General features: G+C 43.1%; 1 protein-coding gene across 2 annotated transcripts; it reads right to left on the minus strand.

Moving 5' to 3' along the window:
* Positions 1-3,313: 3,313 nt before the first annotated feature.
* Positions 3,314-20,953, minus strand: CUNH2orf80 (chromosome unknown C2orf80 homolog). Of its 2 annotated transcripts, none has more exons than XM_035439236.1 (8): positions 20,913-20,953; positions 19,211-19,292; positions 17,469-17,551; positions 15,227-15,314; positions 14,623-14,694; positions 4,449-4,536; positions 4,037-4,154; positions 3,314-3,416 (listed from the first exon to the last, which is right to left on the minus strand). In XM_035439236.1, exons 1-8 carry the CDS (start codon positions 20,951-20,953, stop codon positions 3,314-3,316), a joined length of 675 nt encoding a protein of 224 aa, XP_035295127.1. The 2 variants fall into 2 exon arrangements, with proteins under 2 accessions (XP_035295127.1, XP_035295126.1); XM_035439235.1 differs by having other exon boundaries at positions 19,193-19,292.
* Between the last annotated feature and the right edge of the window lie 251 nt (positions 20,954-21,204).

Here is a 21,204-nt window from a genome sequence, read left to right on the forward strand (position 1 = left end):
TTCTTGTCTTTATCTGTATGATACAGATTTGATTTTTTTTAAATGCATATGTTTAGGATAAAAAGGTTAGAACTTGTAGAGACTAAAATGTCAACCATGGCTATCAAGGAATGGTAAGGTATATATAGGCCCCCGTATTATTTCTTCCTTTTGAATTTAAAATTTCTTTTATTTTCTACTATAAATATATATTGCAAATTCAGTGCATGAGAGTAGTAAAGTCAATTTTTAAATGTGTGATATTTGAGTTAATGGCTAAAAGCATACATATATATACACATATACATACTTATATGAGATCAAACACTTCTTGGTCTAAAATTAATAGCTCTTCCAACAATCTGAGGCACTCTTATCAGGAAATGACATAGGACTTTTCCCTTCTTCCTGACACCACCCTTTTTTCAGGGTTACTACTTTTTGTTCTTAAAACCAGTGCTATGGTCTGTCTGGTTTTCCCTCACCGGAATGTTAGTTTCCCTGAGCCAGGATAACCTCCATCAGAACTTTCTTCTTTGCTGCCAGCTGACTTAGAGTGCTTTTCAATTGCAGGGATGGAGGATGCTCAAACCTTGGATTAGTCTCTGTTATCCCACCCCATTCATTTGTAGTAAGTGAAGTCAAACATAATTTTGCTTCATGCCCATGAGGGGACTCTAAAAAGACACCCAACTAGAGTTAGCAATACAGGCACAATGTCTGCATGAAAATCCTCAGCCATCACTCACATGATGTGTGCGGCTGGCAGAAGCACAGACATCGAGGAGTGTCTTCTCACAGCCAGCAAGGTTTTACAGAATCAAATCGGGCAGAGTCCCCGGCAGCTGGAGCCTTGGCAAAGGATCACAGGCCTCCTCTGCATCCATCCTGTGTTCCCAGCATCAAGTACAACTGTGATGAAGCACCATGTAGGAAGGCCCACACTGACCTCCCCAGCCACAACCTCACGTGGGAGCACACCACTGTTTTCAACAAACGCACCTGACTTTGCATGTGGCACTAAGACTATTCTGCAGAAAGATGGCCGGCCTAGTCCTTAAGAAAGAGGAGGTATGATGTCCTGACATTGGTCTGATGAAGGTGTAACTGCAGACTAGTTAAACCAAAATGTGCCTTATCGAATTTTTGGAAAGGCCCCTGAAAAGGCAGCACATTTTCTTTCCTTAGGGTCACCATGTTCTACCGAGAGAAAGCCAGCACCCATTTCTCTTTTCAAACTTTATTGAAATGGAATGAGTTTACATTTTCTCTACTTGAAAGTATGCTAATGAGAAATCAGTTTTATTTGGGGTCTAAACTTTGGAAAACCACCTCCTTCTCCATGATTCTATGCAGTGTTTAATGCTACGTTTGCTAAAAACGTGTATCAAAATCAGAATGTCTCACCCTATCCAGAAACAGCGAACCCCCTCTGAATGCTCCAGCAGTCTTCCGGGTATATAATGAAGTAGCATAGGATATAGACATTTTTCCTTTTGCCAAAATATATATGCAATATGCTTCCAAGAGAAAAAGACTCAAGGGCAAACATGATGGTCAATGCTGTCTGCAGCAATAGCTAACTGCAGGGAGAGAGTGTGCTGATGAGGAACTGCAGCTCTACGGCGGAGCTTCCTGTCTGCTCCCAGAGGCTCTGATCCGCATCCATGACACTAGTTCTCATCTCTAAGAGACCTGCAGAAGGAAAGGATGGTTTTGGTACCAAGCACATCGGTATAACACAGACATATACACTCGCTTTCTACTGATACAGAGCTAAGGTCAAACATCAGGTACCAACAGAGATGGGTTAGATCCATGCAGACGTAAAAGAATTCCCATGGAGCAATTCTGAAATATCTGAAAATGAATTCTTTTTCTCAACTGACTGCAGTATGTGATCTCATTTTGGATCCTTTAAAGGGGGCATTATTTGGACAAGTGAAAAAATTATTTGGGTGATAGCTTAGATAAAAGTAGCAATGTTTTAGATTTTTGGGGTTAATAATTGGTTACTTAAGAGAATGACTTTGCAGCCGGGCTGCTTTAATCCCAGCACTTGGGAGGCAGAGGCAGGCAGATCTCTGTGAGTTCGAGGCCAGCGTGATCTCCAGAGCGAGTGCCAGGATAGGCTCCAAAGCTATACTGAGAAACCCTGTCTCGAAAAACCGAGAGAGAGAGAGAGAGAGAGAGAGAGAGAGAGAGAGAGAGAGAGAGAGAGAGAGAGAATGACTTTGCTTTTAGGAACTACAAAGTAAAATATACGGGGTAAGTTGATAGGGTATGTACAAGTTTTAACAGCTCAGAAAACGTTACCAATATCTGTATACACAAAAAGACAGAAAGGAGAAGAGATAACGAGAAAGACATAAAAAGCTAGTAGAACAAACAGCAACGATAGATGGTGAACCTGTGTCCTTTGTACTATGGCAACATTCCTTTAAGCGTGGAATTATTCCCAAATTAAATTTAAAAATTATTAAAGTCAAACTTCTTTGGACTAGCATTACCCAACCTAAACCATTTTCCAGCTCTGTGCTGTTAGCATATTGTTTTAGGTTTTTTGTCTATATTACTTTGGATTTAAGTTTAAACTCTCCTCTCTCTATTTGGCTTCCTTCCACAGTGCTGTGGGTTCTCTGGGAATGGGAAGAGAGAGACAGGTGTCTTTCTGCTGGGTGTGATCTTGGTGATTTTTTTTTGGGGGGGTGGGGATTTTCAAGACAGGGTTTCCCTGTGGCTTTGGAGGCTGTCCTGGAACTAGCTCTTGTAGACCAGGCTGGTCTCGAACTCACAGAGATCTGGCCACCACTGCTCGGCTTTCCCTGAGTTTTTATACATACATTAGTTCATTTAGTTGTTGAAACAACCCAGGAAGGGACATAATACTCTTTGTTTTATAGGAAAGCGCAGAAAGATTAGCTTTCCCGGGAAACGTTGTTCATATTCATTTTGATTAAAAGAAGCTACCAGTAGAATAAAAAGAAATCCTTCCAAGTTTCCCAGAATAGCTGAGAGTTTTAAAAACATCACTGGAATAAGTTCAAAGAGAAACAACATGTAGCTCTTTTGGGTATGTGAACACAGAGTATGACTCCAGAGTTTGGATATGTGTGTTAAGAATTGAAATGTCTGTGTACTCTGCTCCTCAACCAACTAAATCACAGTTGTGAAAAAGTAAAAGAAAAGAAATTTAACTAAGACTTACACTGACTTACACTGACCAAGTTGGCCTTTCTGTCTTCTGTTTAATTTATTTTCACCTTGTATATTATGGTTGAGACCCCAGAGCTGTAGTAACTATCATGACAATGACAACTGCAACATAATCTTTCTACTTTCCTCCCAGCCCTATCCATCTCTGATTAGTCTTTAAATTCTTCTCCATAACAGTGGAGGACTGGATGGATAGGGAAAATGAAAGGGCAGGATTTGGGAGATGCCAAGAAAGAAAAGACAAAATTCTCCTTGTGATAGAATTCTCATCCAGAACATTGTATGTGTAGACACTAAAGTAAGCCACCCTATCTGAACAAACTGAAAGACAACCCATCCACTTCTGAAGAGTAATTTTCAAGTGTTGAAAGCTAATCGTGGCTAATCTTTATTTAGGCTTCACCACATACCATTCTAACTACTCATCCATAATCCTGATTAATCGATGACTTTAAGAGATGAGTACCGGGGCTGGAGAGATGGCTCAGAGGTTAAGAGCACTGACTGCTCTTCCAGAGGTCCGGAGTTCGGTTCCCAGCAACCACATGGTGGCTCACAACCATCCGTTATGAGATCTGGTGCCCTCTTCTAGTGTGCAGATATACCTGGAAGAAGAATATTGTATATATAATAAATAAATAAATAAATAAATTACTTTTAAAAATTGAAAAAAGAGATGGGTACCTCTCCCCCCCCCCGCCCCCTCTCGTTACATAACCTATTCAAAACCATGCAGCTGAGAAGTAATGGACTCTGTATTCACAACCAGAACCCTGAATGCCAATACTCAACGTCCAACACAATATAGACAGTTATCCCACAGCATCCTGTTTAGACATACTTTGTTTTTGAGCTGTGTGTATGAGCACCTTTCCCCAGATTGCCATTCTGAATCATTGCTTTCTTTGTAGAGCTGCTGGAGGCTTTTTTAGTCATTGCTCCTCTCCTCAACTTGACACCTGCAGACATGGAGAGTAACCACATCAGAGTATAAAACTTTAGAAAAATGTGTTCACTGCTCTGTTAGTTAGATCTTGCCTTTCTGGACTGCATTGCCCATCTCACCAAAGGAACTAAGAAATAAACCTTTCTGGTTAGGGTAATATAGGGGAGGGGACCATCAAGTTATGAAGGATCCTGATGTTTTTTTAATCTCACCATACAGAAATCTAGTCAGTGTTATCATTGAACCTCACTGGGTGGGGCCCATCTCCTAGTTAACTTTCTCCACGGCCAGAAGGAAGCAGACTTACTCTGTCTGTAGTTGCACTCTGCTGCGTTGGGTGCTGTCAACATGGCAAAAGGGTGCAAGGAGCGGCGGGGCAACAGAGCCTGGGAGACCTGGAAGAAGACAGTGCTGTTTTACAGCTGTGTGAGCCTCGTGTGGGGAGCACTTGCTACTTACAGCACGTGGTGTGTCTCGTCAACCCGGAGTCCTGGTGTATTGATGAAGCATCCAAAAGGAAGGTGAATGTGGTCTTCATTTACAGCCTCTGCTCTGTGCTTGATTCCCGTAACACAGAAGTCCCCTTTGCACTGGACATTCCTCACATGCCCTCTCCTGGCATAGTCACTTTTCTGCCCTAGGCTCCTGCCTGGTCTTTTCTGTGGAACTCAAGTATTCCCTTGTCCGAGTGAGGAACTTGCCCTAACATCATGCTCTTACCTGCTACGCCCTGTCCCCACAAACCAATGTACAGTATAGGCTGGCCATTGCTACTTATGCCACTGGAGTGCTTTTTAAATATGCTCTTAACTTTATTAGTAACCTTTTTAAATAAAAAATATAATTGTATCACTTCCTCCATTCTCCCTCCTCCCTGTAACTTCTCCCATGCCCTTCCGTCTCTAACTGATGGCCTCGTTTTTTATTATTATTGTCATATGTAATATATAAAGGCATAAATCTACCAATACAACCCGATGGGTCCATTTAGTAGGCTTGCATGTATATGATCCAGGACTGACTACTTTGTATTATATAACCAATTAGGAGGCTTGGCCTGGGCGAGGCTTATTCCCCCTGGGAAGTTTTAAAGCACTTGAGTGTCAGAGTCTGTTTTAAAATTCTAAACTAAATTCTAAAGTTGAAGAATGCTTGTCTGCCATGCAAAGGCCCTTGATTCACTCCCATCATAAAAAAAAAAGATGCACTTCCTCTGATGGCTTTCTTGCTTTTGTCTTTCACATGAGAATCCACAGTCCTTCGGGAAGGACTTTTGTTCACGGTGTGAGAGGCAGGACAAGAGCTGACAGCTCATCTTCCTCATGCACATTGTGCTACCTTTGTCCAAAGTCCAGGGACTGGACGGTGTGGCTTTGCTGCCAGGCTCTACATTCTGGTTCATGGTCATTTGGCCAGTGCTTACCCCATCTGTGCTGCCCCACAGTTCAACAGTAGGCCCAGTATCCAAGGTAGCTACCTCCCAGCTTTGACATCCTTTTCCAAGATTGTCTACTCTTGGCTTTTTTGCTTCCTATCGATTTGATCATTGTTTGACAGTATGTGAAAAGAGAATTGGGCTGAGGGATGAAGGATATTGGGGGGGGGGTGAGAGCTAGCTTTCTGGGGTGAGTTCGTTTCTGGCTTACTTTGTGGGGAGGGTAGAGAATTTCACAATCACGAGTGTTCTAATCCATGAACGCTGTATCTTTCCACTCAGTCCTTTTCTAATATCAACAGCATTTGGAGTTTGCAGTGCAGAAACCTTATGCAGATTCTGTTAGTTTTTTTCCTAAGTCTGCTCTTTACTTTATAGTCAATATCATCTGTCTATGCTTTGTTTTCTCTATATTCCTGGCTTATAGAAAGGAATTAAGGTTTTACACTGATTCTGCATCCAGCAACTTTGCTAACCCCACTTATTAATAAATAGTGTGATTCTTTTGGGCTTTCAAAGTATCCATTATGTCATTTTAAAGAATGACAGTTTTTTTTGTATTTCTGTTGACCCTTAATTATTTCTGGTAGCAAAGATTGTCAATGTAATATTAAATAGGAAGGAAGACAGCAAGTACTATCAATATACTTATTATTATTATTATTATTATTATTATTATTATTATTATTTTATGTTCATTGGTATTTTGCCTGAATATGTATGTCTTTTATGTATGTCCATATAAGAGTGTCAGGTGCCCTGAAACTGGAGTCACAGACAGTTTTGAGTTGCCATGTGGGGACTGGGAATTTAACCCAGGTCCACTAGAAGAGCAGCGAATGTTTTTTAACTGCTGAGCCATCTCTCCAGCTCCAAAGAATTATTTATGTGTAAGAGTGCTTTGTTTTCATATTTGCCTGCACACCAGAAGAGGGTATCATATTCCACTGTAGACAGTGGTGAGCTACCATGTGGTTACTGGGAATTGAACTCAGGGCCTCTGGAAGCTTTATGCCTGAGTCATGTCTCCAGCCACTGATCTAGTTCTTACTCCAAGGAAGATACTGCTATTACATATGATGTTTGTCATATATTTTGAAATATACTTTAACAGGTTAAAGAAGTTATTGATTATCTTGCTTTGTTAAATATTAGTTTATTGTGATTAAAAAATAACACAAGGATTACCTTAACTAATTTTTTTTAAATTGTTAACTTTGACCTAAACAGTAATTTTAGGTTTACAGGGGATTATGTAGGAAATTTACACACACACACACACACACACACACACACACACACACACACACACACTCCCCATCATCAACTTCCTGTCCCACAGTAGGACATTTGTGACTGTCCATAAGCACAGGTGGGCACATCATCACCTAAATTCCAAAGCTGTACATTTTTCTAAAGGAAAATATCAAGTGCTTTTCTCAGAACATATTTCTTGGGTGAAGGAAATTGCTCAGTTGTCAAAATGACCACTGTACACACATGAGGGCCTGAGTTTAGAACCCCAGCTCCCACCTAAAAGCCTCAGGTAGTGGAACACTCTTGTAACACCAGTGCTATGGCCCTCTAGAGCTCAGTGGCCAGCCAGGCCAGCAGTGATGAGCTCCAGGTTCAGTGAGATCCTGTCTCAAAAAACAAAGTGGAGATCGATTGAGGATGACACCCAACATTGACCTCTGGTCTCTGCACATATATGTATGTACACAAACATGCATATGTGTACACACACAAATACACATACACACATGGTACACATGATAGTAAAAAATGGTAAGACATCTTTTTCTCCTTTCCTCAGTGAACATAGTTTATTTTTGAGAATTTTAGCATTTACATGCAGGAGAGGTTGACTATATAATCTCCCTTTTTCTGTGTATGGTTTCATTGGCTATGCTGACCTTCATACAGATCCTGTAAGCTCTGGGAGTTTGATGAGATGGGTCACATTGTTTTCTCCTCTTATCTCCATATTGACACATGGTGAATTGTAGACAGCAGTGTTTCTGATTGCAGGAGAGGTGCAGTCACCTACTCTGATCATTGCTAAGGAGTGTTCTTTAAGGGCTGAAAACCCTTCAACCTGCAAATGCAGAATTAGAAATACCTGACAGCACCGGGCAGTGGTGGCACACGCCTTTAATCCCAGCACTCGGGAGGCACACAGGTAGGTGGATCTCTGTGAGTTAGAGACCAGCCTAGTCTATAAGATCTAGTTCCAGGACTGCCTCCAAAGCTACAGAGAAACCCTGCCTTAACTGCCCCGCCGCCCCCCCCCCAAAAAAGAAATAACTGATTTCGTTCACAACATAGTGATCTAACTTCATGCCTCATGTGGCCTAGGAAATGTGACAGAGGTTTCTAGTAGCCTCCCAAGAATCATCTTTATCTTTATCTTTTTTTTTTTTTCCTTTTGGGGACATTTAGACATGCTGTCATCCAGATAGAAATCTGTGTCCTCAGTCCGCCCTTCCAGCTAAATGTGACTACACAAGGAAGCTTTTGCCTGTGATGCACAGAACAGTGTGCTCTGTGAGACTCAGGACACATTTCCTTAGGGAGGAAAAGAACTCTTCACCTTCTAGAGTCTGCAGCAGAGTTGTCACGGAAGACACTCCAGCGATTGTGTTACACAACCAGGCTGAAGTCTACAACACAGGGAGGGCTAAGCAGAGACCTAGATGGAGTCTGTGAGCGCAGCGATTTTTAGACTTGTGATATATGTGAGGAATGAGCCATATTCCCCTGTATCTATAGAATTCCTGTTGTACCATACAGGAAGCACGGATTGAACAGCAAGTGAGATGCTGCAAGGCCGACATTATGATTATGTAGAGTTGGAATGTTACAGATCCAGCACCCCTTTATCTCAATCCATCTTTAGCGTTCCTCATTCACAGCCCAACTCTGACTTAGCACAAGGGTAAGCAACTGGCAACTACTCCCGGTTCTCTGATCTTCCAAGATTTTTACCCCATATCTGACTCCCAGGTTTTTATCGATTAAGATTAATCAGATTAACGCTTCAGAGTGGGAATCTCTTTGACTGTGTGCAAAAGCTAGTGTGGAAGTACACACTTAGAATCTCAATGCAGGGAAGGAGGTGATAGGAGCGGCCCTGGGGCTTGCTGGCCCGACAGTGTAACTGAAGCTTCAGGGAGAGCCCCTGCACCAGAACGTAAGGTGGAGATCCACTGAGGAAGATGCCCAACGTCAGCTTCAGCCTTCACACTCAATGCACACCCCTGCATGCTGCACACTTATGCGTGTGTGCACACACGCATGAATGCGTACACACGCATCCCACAAGTACACACTAGCAACTCTTCTTCCTTTTGTGCTTTGTGTACACTTAAAATTATGTACATTTAATTACGTTAGTGACACAAAGAACTGAGCATAAACATAAACTTTGACCTCTCCCTTCAGGAAGCACAGAACCTATTGTGATGGTTAATTTTTTTTTTTTTTTTTGAGACAGGGTCTCTCTGTGTAGCTTTGGAGCCTCTCTTGGCACTTGCTCTGGAGACCAGGCTGGCCTCGAACTCACAGAGATCAGCCTGTCTCTGCCTCCTGAGTGCTGGGATTAAAGGCATGCGCCACCACCAATGCCCAGCTGTGATGGTTAATTTTGATTGTCAAGTCTCATGTAGGAGGGGAACTCAGTCAGCAATTGTTTAGATTGGGTTGGCCTGTGAGGGTCCATTGTAGGGGAAGCAGTAGCCACGCCTACTTAGGGGCTGGCTACAGGTGTGCCTGACCATGCCGTCACAAGCTTGCAAGGGCGTGGTCAGGGGACGTAGGGTGACTGCATTTTTGCTTTCGGGCTCTCTTTTGGGCTTGCGAACAGACCGCTGCCACGCCGGCTGGCTAGGTAGCCCTGTAAGTAAGGCTTTTCCCTATTAAATACCCTTATATTTCTACCTGACTCCGTGTTGGTAATTTCCCACTATAGTCCATAGAGTCTTTTTTTGCTACCTTAATTGAGTTTGGGAGACTGTCCCCACTGTGGGAGGCACTATTCCTTAGCAAGGGATAGTGGATTGTATAACAGTGAAGAAGCAAGCTAAATGCTATTGAGCATGCATTAACTCATTGCTCTCTGCTTGACTGTGGATATATTGTGACCTTCAAATGCTCCAAGTTCCTGCCTCCTTGACATCCCCACAGTGATGGACTATACTCTGAAACTGAGAGTCAAACCCTTTATCTCTTAGATTATCAGGTTTCTTTATTACAGCAACAGGAAACAAACTAGAATACCCGTTTCGAAAGATGACCTTCTGGCACAAAAACTAACTGGAAAAGAGGCTTCAGATAGAGATTGGTAATTATGGCTGCTGTGTGTCAGGCATAAGGAAAGGGAAATAGGCTCCTGTGCTATCCTGGATAAAAAAAACAAAACCAAAATAGCAGGTATTTATCGGGCTCCAGTGTTCCTGCCCCAGGGCAGACAGAACTGAGATTTGCACAGGTCACTGCCAGCCTGATTATATGATGAAGTTCCTTGAGTCCTGATAATCTATGACTCACACCAGCAATCCATTTAGCTTCCTGTGTGGTTTATTTGAAGGATTGTTATAAAAGTAGGGTGATGCTTGGTTCCTAACCTGGAGTTAATCGTGTTTTAACTCTGAGTCTGTTCTCATCGTCTCTCTGTTAGAGGATTATATTAATCACATGTTAGTCCATGAGCTTGCTAAATGCCACAGCACAGTCAGCAGAAGTTTCTTCAAGCTGAGGGAAGATGAGGTTGTGTTAAGGCATGCAGGCACTGATCCAAAGAAGACAGGGAGAGGACGCACAAGGGAGGAGGAGGTAAGGGTCATGTCTTTATCTCCTGCCTATCAGGCTGAAGCAGTCTTGTTGCTATAGCAACAATAAAAGGGAAAGAATAGTGGGAGGAGGAGGAAGGTTAGGAAGGAGGCAAGGGAGAGGTGAAATGATATAAATATATTTTAAATAAATACAAATATTGTTATGACTTCATCAAGACAGGAAGTGTGTGGGGAGAGGGCTGGACTCCGACCCTTGGTGTCAAAACAATTGGACAGAGTCTTATACAGCCAGCTATCAAGTTTACCAAAGTTCGAAACCAGGCATGTTGTCTGGAAGGGTTGCTAGCACATACCCAGGGAGCTCTGAAAATGTGGCAAAAATATGTTTCAGAACATTTTTATGGTCGTGAAAAACTTTACAAATTATTGAGGAAGCCTATTGATGCTGTTCTATAGTAGTTTCCCCAAAAGCTCTGACTTTCTGGGGGTGGGGAGAGACAGAAAGATGGAGACAGAAGGACAGTTCATCAGAAAGACAGACAAATGACCTTAATAGGTCCTTTCCCAAAGAGGAAATATACATAGTTGTTGATTGGTGATCAGAATATGAATTAAAGCCACAGATGATGGAGGCAGGAGGATCACTAGTTTAAAGTCGTCCTTTCCTTCTCCATGAGTTTGAGGTCATCCTGTGCTAGGAGACTCACTCTCAAACAAACAAATCCATAACAAAGTCCGAAGTGAACTACTAATTTACACATTCTCTCTGTTTTGAAAATATCTGTGTAGATAGCATACACTGCTTATAGAACAGTGCAATCACTTTGGAAAACAACTGGCTTCATGGGAGTGTTGAGCAAGCTCATACTCCGTAGTTTAGCAACTTCCTAGACACGTACATCCAGGCTGTTCAACAGAAACACATAGAGAAAACAACTCAGAGGTCTCAACTCCCTCTCACCCAGCGACAGCCCATACCTCAATAAACAAAGAGGAGAGTGACTGAGGGCCTGACAACAGCCTCTGGCTTCCACATGCATTTGCACACTTGGGCATGCAAATATGCATATACCCAAGATGCCCCCCCACACACATAAACATGCAAAGTAAAATCAAAGGTGTGTGATTGAAGAGGACACACGATGTCAACTTTGGGTCTCCAAAAACAGGTGCGCGCGCGCGCACACACACACACACACACACACACACACACACACACACACACACACACACACAAGACTCAAGATGCAGCTCAGAGATAGTGTGCATGTCTAGGAGGTGCAGAAGGCACAAGGTCCTGTCTTTAATCAAAGCACTGCAAAAAACATAGACCCTGGAAGAGCCACCTACTGGGAAGAGGCTGGTGTCTCCAGCAGGGTGGGCTTAGCAGTAATGGTAACAGTATGGAAGGCTCTCCTCGGGCCATCATGTAATCGATATGCACGGTCCCACTTAATCCCCAGAACAGCCTGGTGTGGTTGGGGGCGTGACCTCAGGCTTACTTACACATAGGGAACTTGAGATCAGGGAAAAATAACTAATGGGAGGCATGCAGCTAGGAGGGCATGGGTCTGGGTCTGGGCCATGTCTGCTTTGCCTACGGAGTTATGAGGGTTGCTTAGGACAGATTTGAATGCTGGCTCTTAAAATGGGGTGAGCTGTGGGAAGACAGAGGAAAGCTGATGCCCTGGGGTTCTTTGTTCAGTGCCCTTCTCTCCTTCCACCCACTTTTATTCTGTCTGCCTTCCTTTCTTTTGTCCCCTTCTGTCAAATGAGGCTGAAGAATGTTTTTATCAGTTGCTTTATAGGCTCATGGACGATTTATTATTTTTCAATTAGGTATTTTATATGTATGTGAAGACAGTGGTAAATATCCCACACTTATGTAAAGGCTTTAATTGAACCTTTTCTGGGTTCAGACTCCTCATCAGAAAAACAAAACAAACAGAAAACCAAATTCCTTATTAACAAAAAATGGCCATCTATCAGGCCTACCGCAGATAGTGATCAGAACCTGCCTTGGCGCCTTTCTATCACCAGGGAGCAGCAGAGAGTCTCAGAGAAAGTCACTAGACTGCACAGTTCCAAGTCGTTTCCAGTTGCCAGAAATTCATCCTAATCAGATTTGTATTCCACCAGGTTTTAAACTCTGGCTTAGAAACTATTTCAGCTGTTGCTTTGGCAACATTTTATCCAAAGGAGTCAAAGGTCATTCCGATAGAAGTGGTAATTAAAGAACCTTTGACAATATTGTTGTTAAACCATGCCAGCTTCTAATTAAAATCATTACTTTTGAAGTTATGTTAAACCCCAAAGTGGTCCTACAGTTTAATTTTTGAAATGCTACATTGCTGCTGAGAGATCCTGCTGGTTTCTCATCCAAGTTGAAGAGAAGTCCTCAGGTGCAGTCAAGCCTGCAATTCTGCAAGGGTGGGTAGGAGCTCCTGGTGGGGGGAAGGGCTGCTAGCATTACTTCCTCAAACCGCAATCACTCGGGGAACTGGCTACTCAGATAGGCCAAGTTTGCATTGTGTTAATAATATACACACTTGATTAGCTGTTTAATGTTTGGATGCTTAGAGTTGTGAGTCTTAATCAGATGTGATTTTGTCCCTAGGACACATTTGGCAGTTGGGAAGTCAATGAGAAAAGGCAGGTGGCCACCATTAGCTGGGTCTTTATGCTTGAGCATAAGCCTAATGGATCTGGTCCTCATTCTGAATGGTAGAATAAATCAAACAAATGGCAGAGTATGACTTTCTAGGTCCACAGTACTGAAAGCACCAGTGAGAAGTTACAGTGGGCAGAAACAATGGGATCTGGACTCCTAGTCCAGTGCTCTCTCTGCTGCCAGACTCAGCCATCCACAAAACACACTGGCAGCTACTATGTACTGCTCCACTTACAAGGGGGTATTTTACAAGCATGTGTGACTCAAGATGTAGCTGCATCTGGTTTTTATCTTTATTAAAATTAGAATTAGCCGGGCATTGGTGGCACATGCCTTTAATCCCAGCACCCAGGAGGCACAGGCAGGTGGATCTCTGTGAGTTCCAGACCGGCCTGGTCTACAAGAGCTAGTTCCAGGACAGCCTCCAAAGCCACAGAGAAACCCTGTCTCAAAACTCGTGGCTACTGTAGGATGTTTGATCTTGGTCAGGGATGTTTTATCTAGATAACAACACTTAGTCTGAGGTGTGGTTATTCTTGACCCTCAAGGCCAGATAATAGGAAATTGAGTCTAAGGTGTGGCTACCAAATGTTTGGAGAATTAAGGAAGTCTGTTTGTTCCTTGTACATGATAAAGAAGTCTTTTGCCACGTCCCCCTTTTGGTTGGGGTTCTTAAGAATGTTGAAGAATAAACTTGGGGCATCCAGTAGTCACTGGATTGCCTGTGTCTCTGTCTTTTCTTAGCGTCTTTATCTGCCGTTTCTCAATCCACACTCCCCCTCTCATGTACGAACCTGGCAAGTCACCTGGATTTGACTGAAGCCCCACAAAGACGGATTACAACAGATTGGCACTGCAACTTGGGCCTACTATGGATGGCTACAACAGGGGATGGTGGGCACAAGCTTTCATGCAAAGGTCAGAGGGCAGCCTGCAGGAGTGTGCTTGTTTTCTCCTTCCACTGCGTAGTTTTTGGATTTGAATCAGGGAATCAGTATTTACTGCAGGAGCTGCAATCTCACTAGTTCAGTTTTTACTTTTTGACATAAAATTGTTATTTAACTGATGCCTGAAAATATGTCATGTGAATATATATGCTAAATAATCTCATCCAAGGTCTGAGAATGCAGCTAAATGGTAAAACGGATGCTTAGCATGTAGAAGACTCTGAGTAGAGTCCCCAGCAACACACATGTACATACTCACAGACACAGATACATAGACATAAAGAGCTATGAGCTAAGGGCTGGGAGTATATGTCAGTGGTACAGCACTTGCTTAGCATACCCATAAACGGGCCCAGAGTTCAATCCCTAGCATGTATATTAGTTGTCTCATATCTCCCTGTGGTGGTGGTGGTGGCAGCAGTAGTGCACGCCTTTAGTCCCAGCACTTGGGAGGCAGAGTCAAGCAGATCTCTGTGAGTTTGAGGCCAGCCTGGTCTACAGAGTGAGATGCAGAACATCCAGGTCTACACAGAGAAGCCCTGTCTGGAAAAACAAATAAAAAAACTAAAAACTAAAAAAAAAAAAAAAAAAAAAAAAAAAAAAAAAAAAAAAAAAAAGTCTCATATCAGGCTTACCTTGGTAGAATCAGGATTGGCTGAGGAATAGGCCCCATAAATTTTAAGGACTTTCTCAATTGGGATACTGTTCTGTGAAATTAAAAACAATGTGTTGTTGTATTGTGGCTTTTTCTTTATTAAAAAACAAAATTACGGCTGCTCCAATGGGTCTAATACAGTGTGAGGCAGCACAGCAAGTAGACTATAATTTCTAGATTAATGTGTAAACAAGTTTTCTAGACACTAATATCTTTTTTTCTTCTCTTCCATAAATATTTTTTGCAATACGGTATGGAAGCTAAATTTTTTATTATGCATTTAAAATCATAAATGCTACTCTTAGTAAATCCCAGGCATTTAGGATCAATATTGAAAACACATAAATATGCATTGGTACCAAAATGAGCTTAGAAGTCATAGAATGAAGCCTGGTGGTGGTGGCGCACGCCTTTGATCCCAGCACTTGGGAGGCAGAGGCAGCTGGATCTCTGTGGGTTTGAGGCCAGCCTGGGCTACAGAGCAAGTTCCAGGACAGCCAGAGATACACAGAGAAACCCTGCCTTGAAAAATTAAAAAAAAAAAAAAGACATGGAATGTCTGCATACAGTGTTCTTTCCCTCACCATTAAGACTCCAGCATAAGATGACAAGATCACTGCTTCTCTCTCTCTTCTGTTTGGATACACAGGTCTGCCATGAAGTGGTACTTTCCTAGGGGGAAATACGGATGGAAAAGAGGCCAATCTCAGATGTCATTCCTCCAGAGCCATCCACCTTGGTTTTTTGAGTCAGGGTCTCTCACTGGACCAAGAAGGATAGGCTGCCAGCAAACACCAGGGATCCATCCACCTCTTTGCCTCTTCAGTGCTGTGACTGTAAATCTAAGCCACCATGCCCAGTAGTTTATATGAGTGCTGGGGACCAAATTCAAGTCCCCTTGCTCGAACAGTGAATGCTGACAGAGCCAGCTGTCTTCCAGGCTTCTTATTCTTTTTGATACCTGCTAAGGTATCAAAAAGGTAACCATCAATGGCTGGGCATTATCCACACTTTAAATAGGAGTAATATGATTGATTTTCTGTTGATGTAACACTTACTTTGAATTTTTAATCTTCCAACAAAGTGATGAATTTTTCCTTATTGTCTGTTTTCGATAGAGCTGTCACAAATGCTGACTGGCCCCATGGTGGCTGGTTATGGCTTGGCTAGCAGGTATCCTCTCCGCTTCTCATCGTCTACTTGGAGGGAGCCTGCCTTACTTTACAGGAAGCTTGCACAGCTTTAGGGAGGTTGGTTGATTCTAGGAATGGGTCTGGCTGGTGTGTTCCATGTCCAGACAAATCAGGAAACTGAGACACATGTCATGTCTGCTTGTTGTTTGTTTAAATCCATCCTGGTTTGGACTGAACCTTGTCAAATGAGCTGACCCTAATAGTGTCCACCCAGAAGAAAGAGGCTGGGGGGTAGGACCTGGTAGCATCAGGTGAGGTTTAAAAAATCATAGTGTGTGTGTGTGTGTGTGTGTGTGTGTGAGAGAGAGAGAGAGAGAGAGAGAGAGAGAGAGAGAGAGAGAGAGAGAGAGAGAGAGCTTGCTTCACTGTGGAGCAACTGTGAAGGTTAGGAGACATTTTGAGGGAACTTGTTCTCTCCTTCCATCATGTGAGCTCTAGTGACTGAACTCAGTCAGGCTTGTTGGCAAGTTCTTTACTCACTGAGACATCTCATCACCCTGAGTTTGGAATTACTGTGCCTAACAATCCAATTCACAAACTTTTCATATACAGAGGCAATCAAACTTGCCCCCCCCCCTAGTCTTCTCTATTTCTTGTGCCCCACCACCACCCCACCCCACCCCTGCCCTTCTGCCTTGCTCTTGTTCCTTCCTTGAGGTTGTTCAAACTGGATTTTCTGCTTATTACTGTCGATTCCTGACTGTGACCTTGAGCCAGGAGCGTAGGATAGTATTTGGACTTTGGAATGAGCTATTCGATGGCCTCTCATTTCCCTGTTCTGACCAGTTGAATGCAGCTGCTGAGTTGCTTGATACACTTGAAGGAAAATGCTGCTGATCTTGGACAGGAAGTGATCGCACAGACTCAAGCACTTAGCTGTTTACATGATCCAGAAACTGTGTAAGACGGTCCTTGGGAGGCAATTTCAGGCTTTACGTACAGAACTGTCCATTTAAAAATAACAGCTTGTATATAATACAGTGAAGTCACACTGCTCAGAAAAGAGCATCCACACAAGATTTTTTTTTTTTTTAACTCGACAGAAACCAATGATTAGAAATACAAACCATGTGAGCGTAGCTATGATGTCCTCGGGCTGCAGCTGTAGCATGTCTTCAGACTTCTGGCTGGAGGAAGAAGTTTGACCTGTGTTTCTAGATCAGAGTGCCTTAAGAAGATGACAGACAGGGCTGGAACTTCCTCTATCAATGAGAGTCACTCTTTAAAAGGGAAAACCAGAAGGGATGTGGATATGGCTCAGTATGTAAAGTGCTTGTCTTGTGCAAGCGTGAGGACCTGAGTTTGGAACCTTCCCTTATCAGCCATGTAAAGATCTGGGCATGGTGGCACAGCCTGCAATCCTAGTGCTGGGGACATGGAGATGGGGGCAGGAGGAGGCTCCCTAGGGGTGGCTGGCCAGCTAGGCTTGCTGGCGGTGAGCTCCAGATTTCAGTGGGAGAGAGATGCTATCTCAAAAACTAAGATGAAAAGTGACAGAGGAAGACACAGACATTGACCTCTGACCTCTGTATACACCCACATCCATTCACAGAAATGCGTGTACGCACTTATCTCCCTACCCACACTTAATAAGTATATTAAAAATAAAAACATCAAACATATTCCAACTTACAGTTTCTCCCACTGGAGCCAAGTTAAGTCTTCTGAGTGATGTAGCCACTGACAAGCAACACTGATGGCTAAGTCATAGTGGGCCTGGAAGCCGGAAGTAGAGAGCAGAGGGCAAGAGTGTGGGTTCAGATATCAGCAAAACACTTCCCTGACAATGGCATCACTAAACCCATCCTCTATCATGTTCCAACTGGGGCGGCGGCGGGGGGGGGGGGGGGGGGGGGGGGGGGAGGGGGGGGGAGGGGAGGGGGGTCCTTATTTGTAAATAGCCTGATGCTCAGCTAGAGATGTTTCAAGATCTTCGGGCGTTTACTTTAGCTCTGGCTAAGCAGTTACTTGCCCTGTGTGGTTCAGAAATGAAAGAATCCTCAACTGGGGTATGTGGCCTTACACTGTGATTGCCAAAGACTCACATATATTCTTGGGTGAGGCACTGATGAGTGTTGAGCCTCCCATTCCTTAAATTTTACAAAGGTAAAAGGAGAGAGTGGAGAAGTAAGGCTACAGTGAACATTTTCTGATTCTGTTTGGTGTTAGAAATGCACTCCCAAGGGACAAGGAAGTGTGGGAAACAGGAGGGAGGCACTGTGACGCTCACCTGGGGAGATAGAAACAACCCTGGGAAGCTTCACTGAGGAGGCATCTTCAGAACTAAGGTTTATAGGAAAGGGGGATTTCTGCAGATGCTCATTCCAGGGGACATAGCATGAGCAATGGGCCAGATAGACCTGACTGGGTGACAGATGAAGAGCCTCACACCCAGTACAAAACTGATTCTTATCCCAATGGTGACCTTCCTCCCGGTCATCTGTAAGCTCTTATTAGCAAGCATGTGTTCTGCTTACTATCAACATTTCCTTTCCATCCCCATACTGAGAAAGGTGAAGGTTGGTCTGGGTTTGGTTAAGGTTCTAAGAATTTCTAATTTTGTGATGATGCCCTCCAGGGACCCGACTAAAGTAAAATTTCAACTTAGATAATAAATAAGGGGTTTGGACCACGGTCATTTGTTGAAATCTCACCTAGAGTTTGATGTCTGGACCAGTCACACTGGTCATGTTCATTAGAAATACAAGTACCCAGCTCTACCCCCAACCTCCAGAATCAAAATAGCTCTGTAATAAAACCTCATTAAAGTTTGAGAAGCACAGTTCTGATCTGTTAACTTCCTGAGTGGTGTGTGCACACAGAGAGGCAGGCTTAATTACAAGCCCTGGCTTTATACAGAGAGAAACTGAGGCAAAGAGACATCCCTCTCAGCACAAGGATAGCCATGCACAGTGGGCAAGCTGAGTTTACTGATTTATTTTGAACTAAATCTGTAGTTTCTTCTCTAATGTTTGTGTAGTGAGCTAGCAGAGCTCCATGTGAACGGGACTCAGTATGAATAATGAAAAGGATTCGAGGGTCCTGTATCACTTTGCCTTTACTGCGATAATGCAAATGATGGTAAGTGATTATAGCTGAGAACTACCTTATTGCTAATTTTGCCAAGGACTTTAACATTGTGTGTTAACCTTTTATCTTTCAGTCATTTGTTTTTAAAATCTTTTCTCGTCTATGTTTATTTCCATACTCTCTTTTGCTTTCTATTAGGTGGGTGAACATAATCACAGGGACAACCTTAGGGCAAGGAAAACATAAGGAAGATGACAGGGTGCCCATGTGGATGCGATTGTTTGTGTGTGTGTGTGTATTACATACAGAACACAATGGGAGTTGTACCAGCATGACATTCTTTACCATCTCATCTAGAAAGGTGAGTTGACCTCTTCCTTTTGGATCAAATTCATTTTCCCGAAGTCTGATGCCAATATACTCTCCCCTTAAAAGCAAGAGAGCATCATTGAGCTATGGGGAACAATATAGGGTTCTGTCTTCAGAAAGAAGCTTTCTTCCCAATCCCTCCCCCTACCCCAACAAATATGCAACGGAAGTCTTTGACGGTCTAGTAGCTGTTAATATTCAAATTTAGCTTGGATAGTGATCTCCAAAGGCTTCGGGTTTAAAACATCTAATCATAATGAACTTAAATCACATTAATCTTAATATTAAACTCATCGTTGGAAAGCAGGAAGAATGCAAAATGTCAACACACGGATAAGATTTTTTGCAAGAAGAGGGCTAAGCTCCATAGTATAAAATAAAAGATTTCCTGCTAGGAGTGGTAGTACATGTCTTTAATCCAAGCAGGAGACAGAAGCAGACACCACCTTCTATGGTGCTTATACTCTAAGAAGAGGCTATACCCAGTCTAGACACAGCGGTGTGGAGTTGGAGAGGTGCCTTGGTCCTGCCTCAACTAGATGATGTGGGAGGCCTTACCCCTCGGGGAGTGGGGAGAGCAGGAGGAAAGGAGGGAGGGGGGAACTGGGATTGGAATGTAAAAAATAAATTAATTTTAAGAAGTGTAAAAACAAGGCCATAACATAAAAGAATATATTGTTGTAGTGTTTCCTATGGAACACACTAGCATTGGGCATTCTGCCTGGAGTTAGCATGGTCAGCAAGGAAAATCTATTTATTTATTTATTTATTTATTTATTTATTTATTTATTTGAGACAGGGTCCCTATGTAGTCATGGCTGTCCCAGAATTCTGTAGACTAAGCCAGTCTTGAATTTGCAGAGATCCACTGGCCTCTGCCTCCCATAGTGCTGGGATTAAAGGCATACATCACTACACTTGTCAGAGTTGGCATTCTTAACTACTGTTTGTTTTTTCTTATTATATTGACTTCCAAATACTTGTGTGTAAACTCGAGAGAGTTCCATATGTGTTTATTCCAGCATTTCTTAAAGATTAAGTAGAAGACAATCATCTTTATAGGCATTTGGACATTTGGTGGAATCTATGACAAGATCTTTGATGAGAAAAACCATATTAGTGTTGGAGCAACAATACGTACAAAATAAAATGTGACCTCTTCTTGTTGTATGCTCCGTGATTTTTTACATCAACCTTTTTAAAGTATCAGGCTGGAGCAAAACTGAATGGGAAGGGGAAAATGTATAGAAAACTTGATCTTCTCTTTATTAGTCATGAAAGTTTAGAAGTCAAGAAAAAGAAGGTGGGTTATTTGGTTGTTAAGCTTGGCCATAGAAGCAACAGAGGCTCTGGTTTAAATGCTGGCCACATCTAGGCATCTATGCCTTTTGCCAGTAAGTGCTGCCCTTCTCAGTGGTACATCCTGCCCTGCTAGGCTGTGGGGGTGCCTTGCAAGTGAATGCTGATGCAGAAGCCTTTTCCTAAGAGATTCTGCATCCTGCCTTGCACCACATGTGCCCGCCAGGCAGAGACAGAGACCAGAGCATCTGCTGGCTTTCTCCTGCGGAGCAGAGAGATCCCTCCTTAGCTTTTTGTGCACCTGCCAACATCCAGACTGTCTGTGACAGTGTCCCGCATGCAAGGGTCAGAAATGAAAGTTATTCTCAGCGATACTCACAGCAGCCTTTTCACCTCCTGCTTTACGAGCCTCTTTTCCATGACAGAAGGCTGGAGCTGAGCGGTTATCTGTAGCTTGCGCTCCACCTGATAGGCGTTAGAAAGAGTGATTTCTGCAAGCCTAGAAACTACAGCAGCAAATCAGAGAGAATATGAATTAGGGATGCTGTTGCTACAAATACCAGACATGGAGGCGGAGGCTGTGGAAGGGATCTAAGAGCATCCAGAATTCAGGCCAGGCCTTGCATACAGCAAGTCCCAAGTTCCAAAGTGACCTGGAAGCTAGCCTTGGA

Source organism: Cricetulus griseus, chromosome 2, assembly GCF_003668045.3.
Source record: "Cricetulus griseus strain 17A/GY chromosome 2, alternate assembly CriGri-PICRH-1.0, whole genome shotgun sequence".
Lineage (NCBI taxonomy): Eukaryota > Metazoa > Chordata > Mammalia > Rodentia > Cricetidae > Cricetulus > Cricetulus griseus.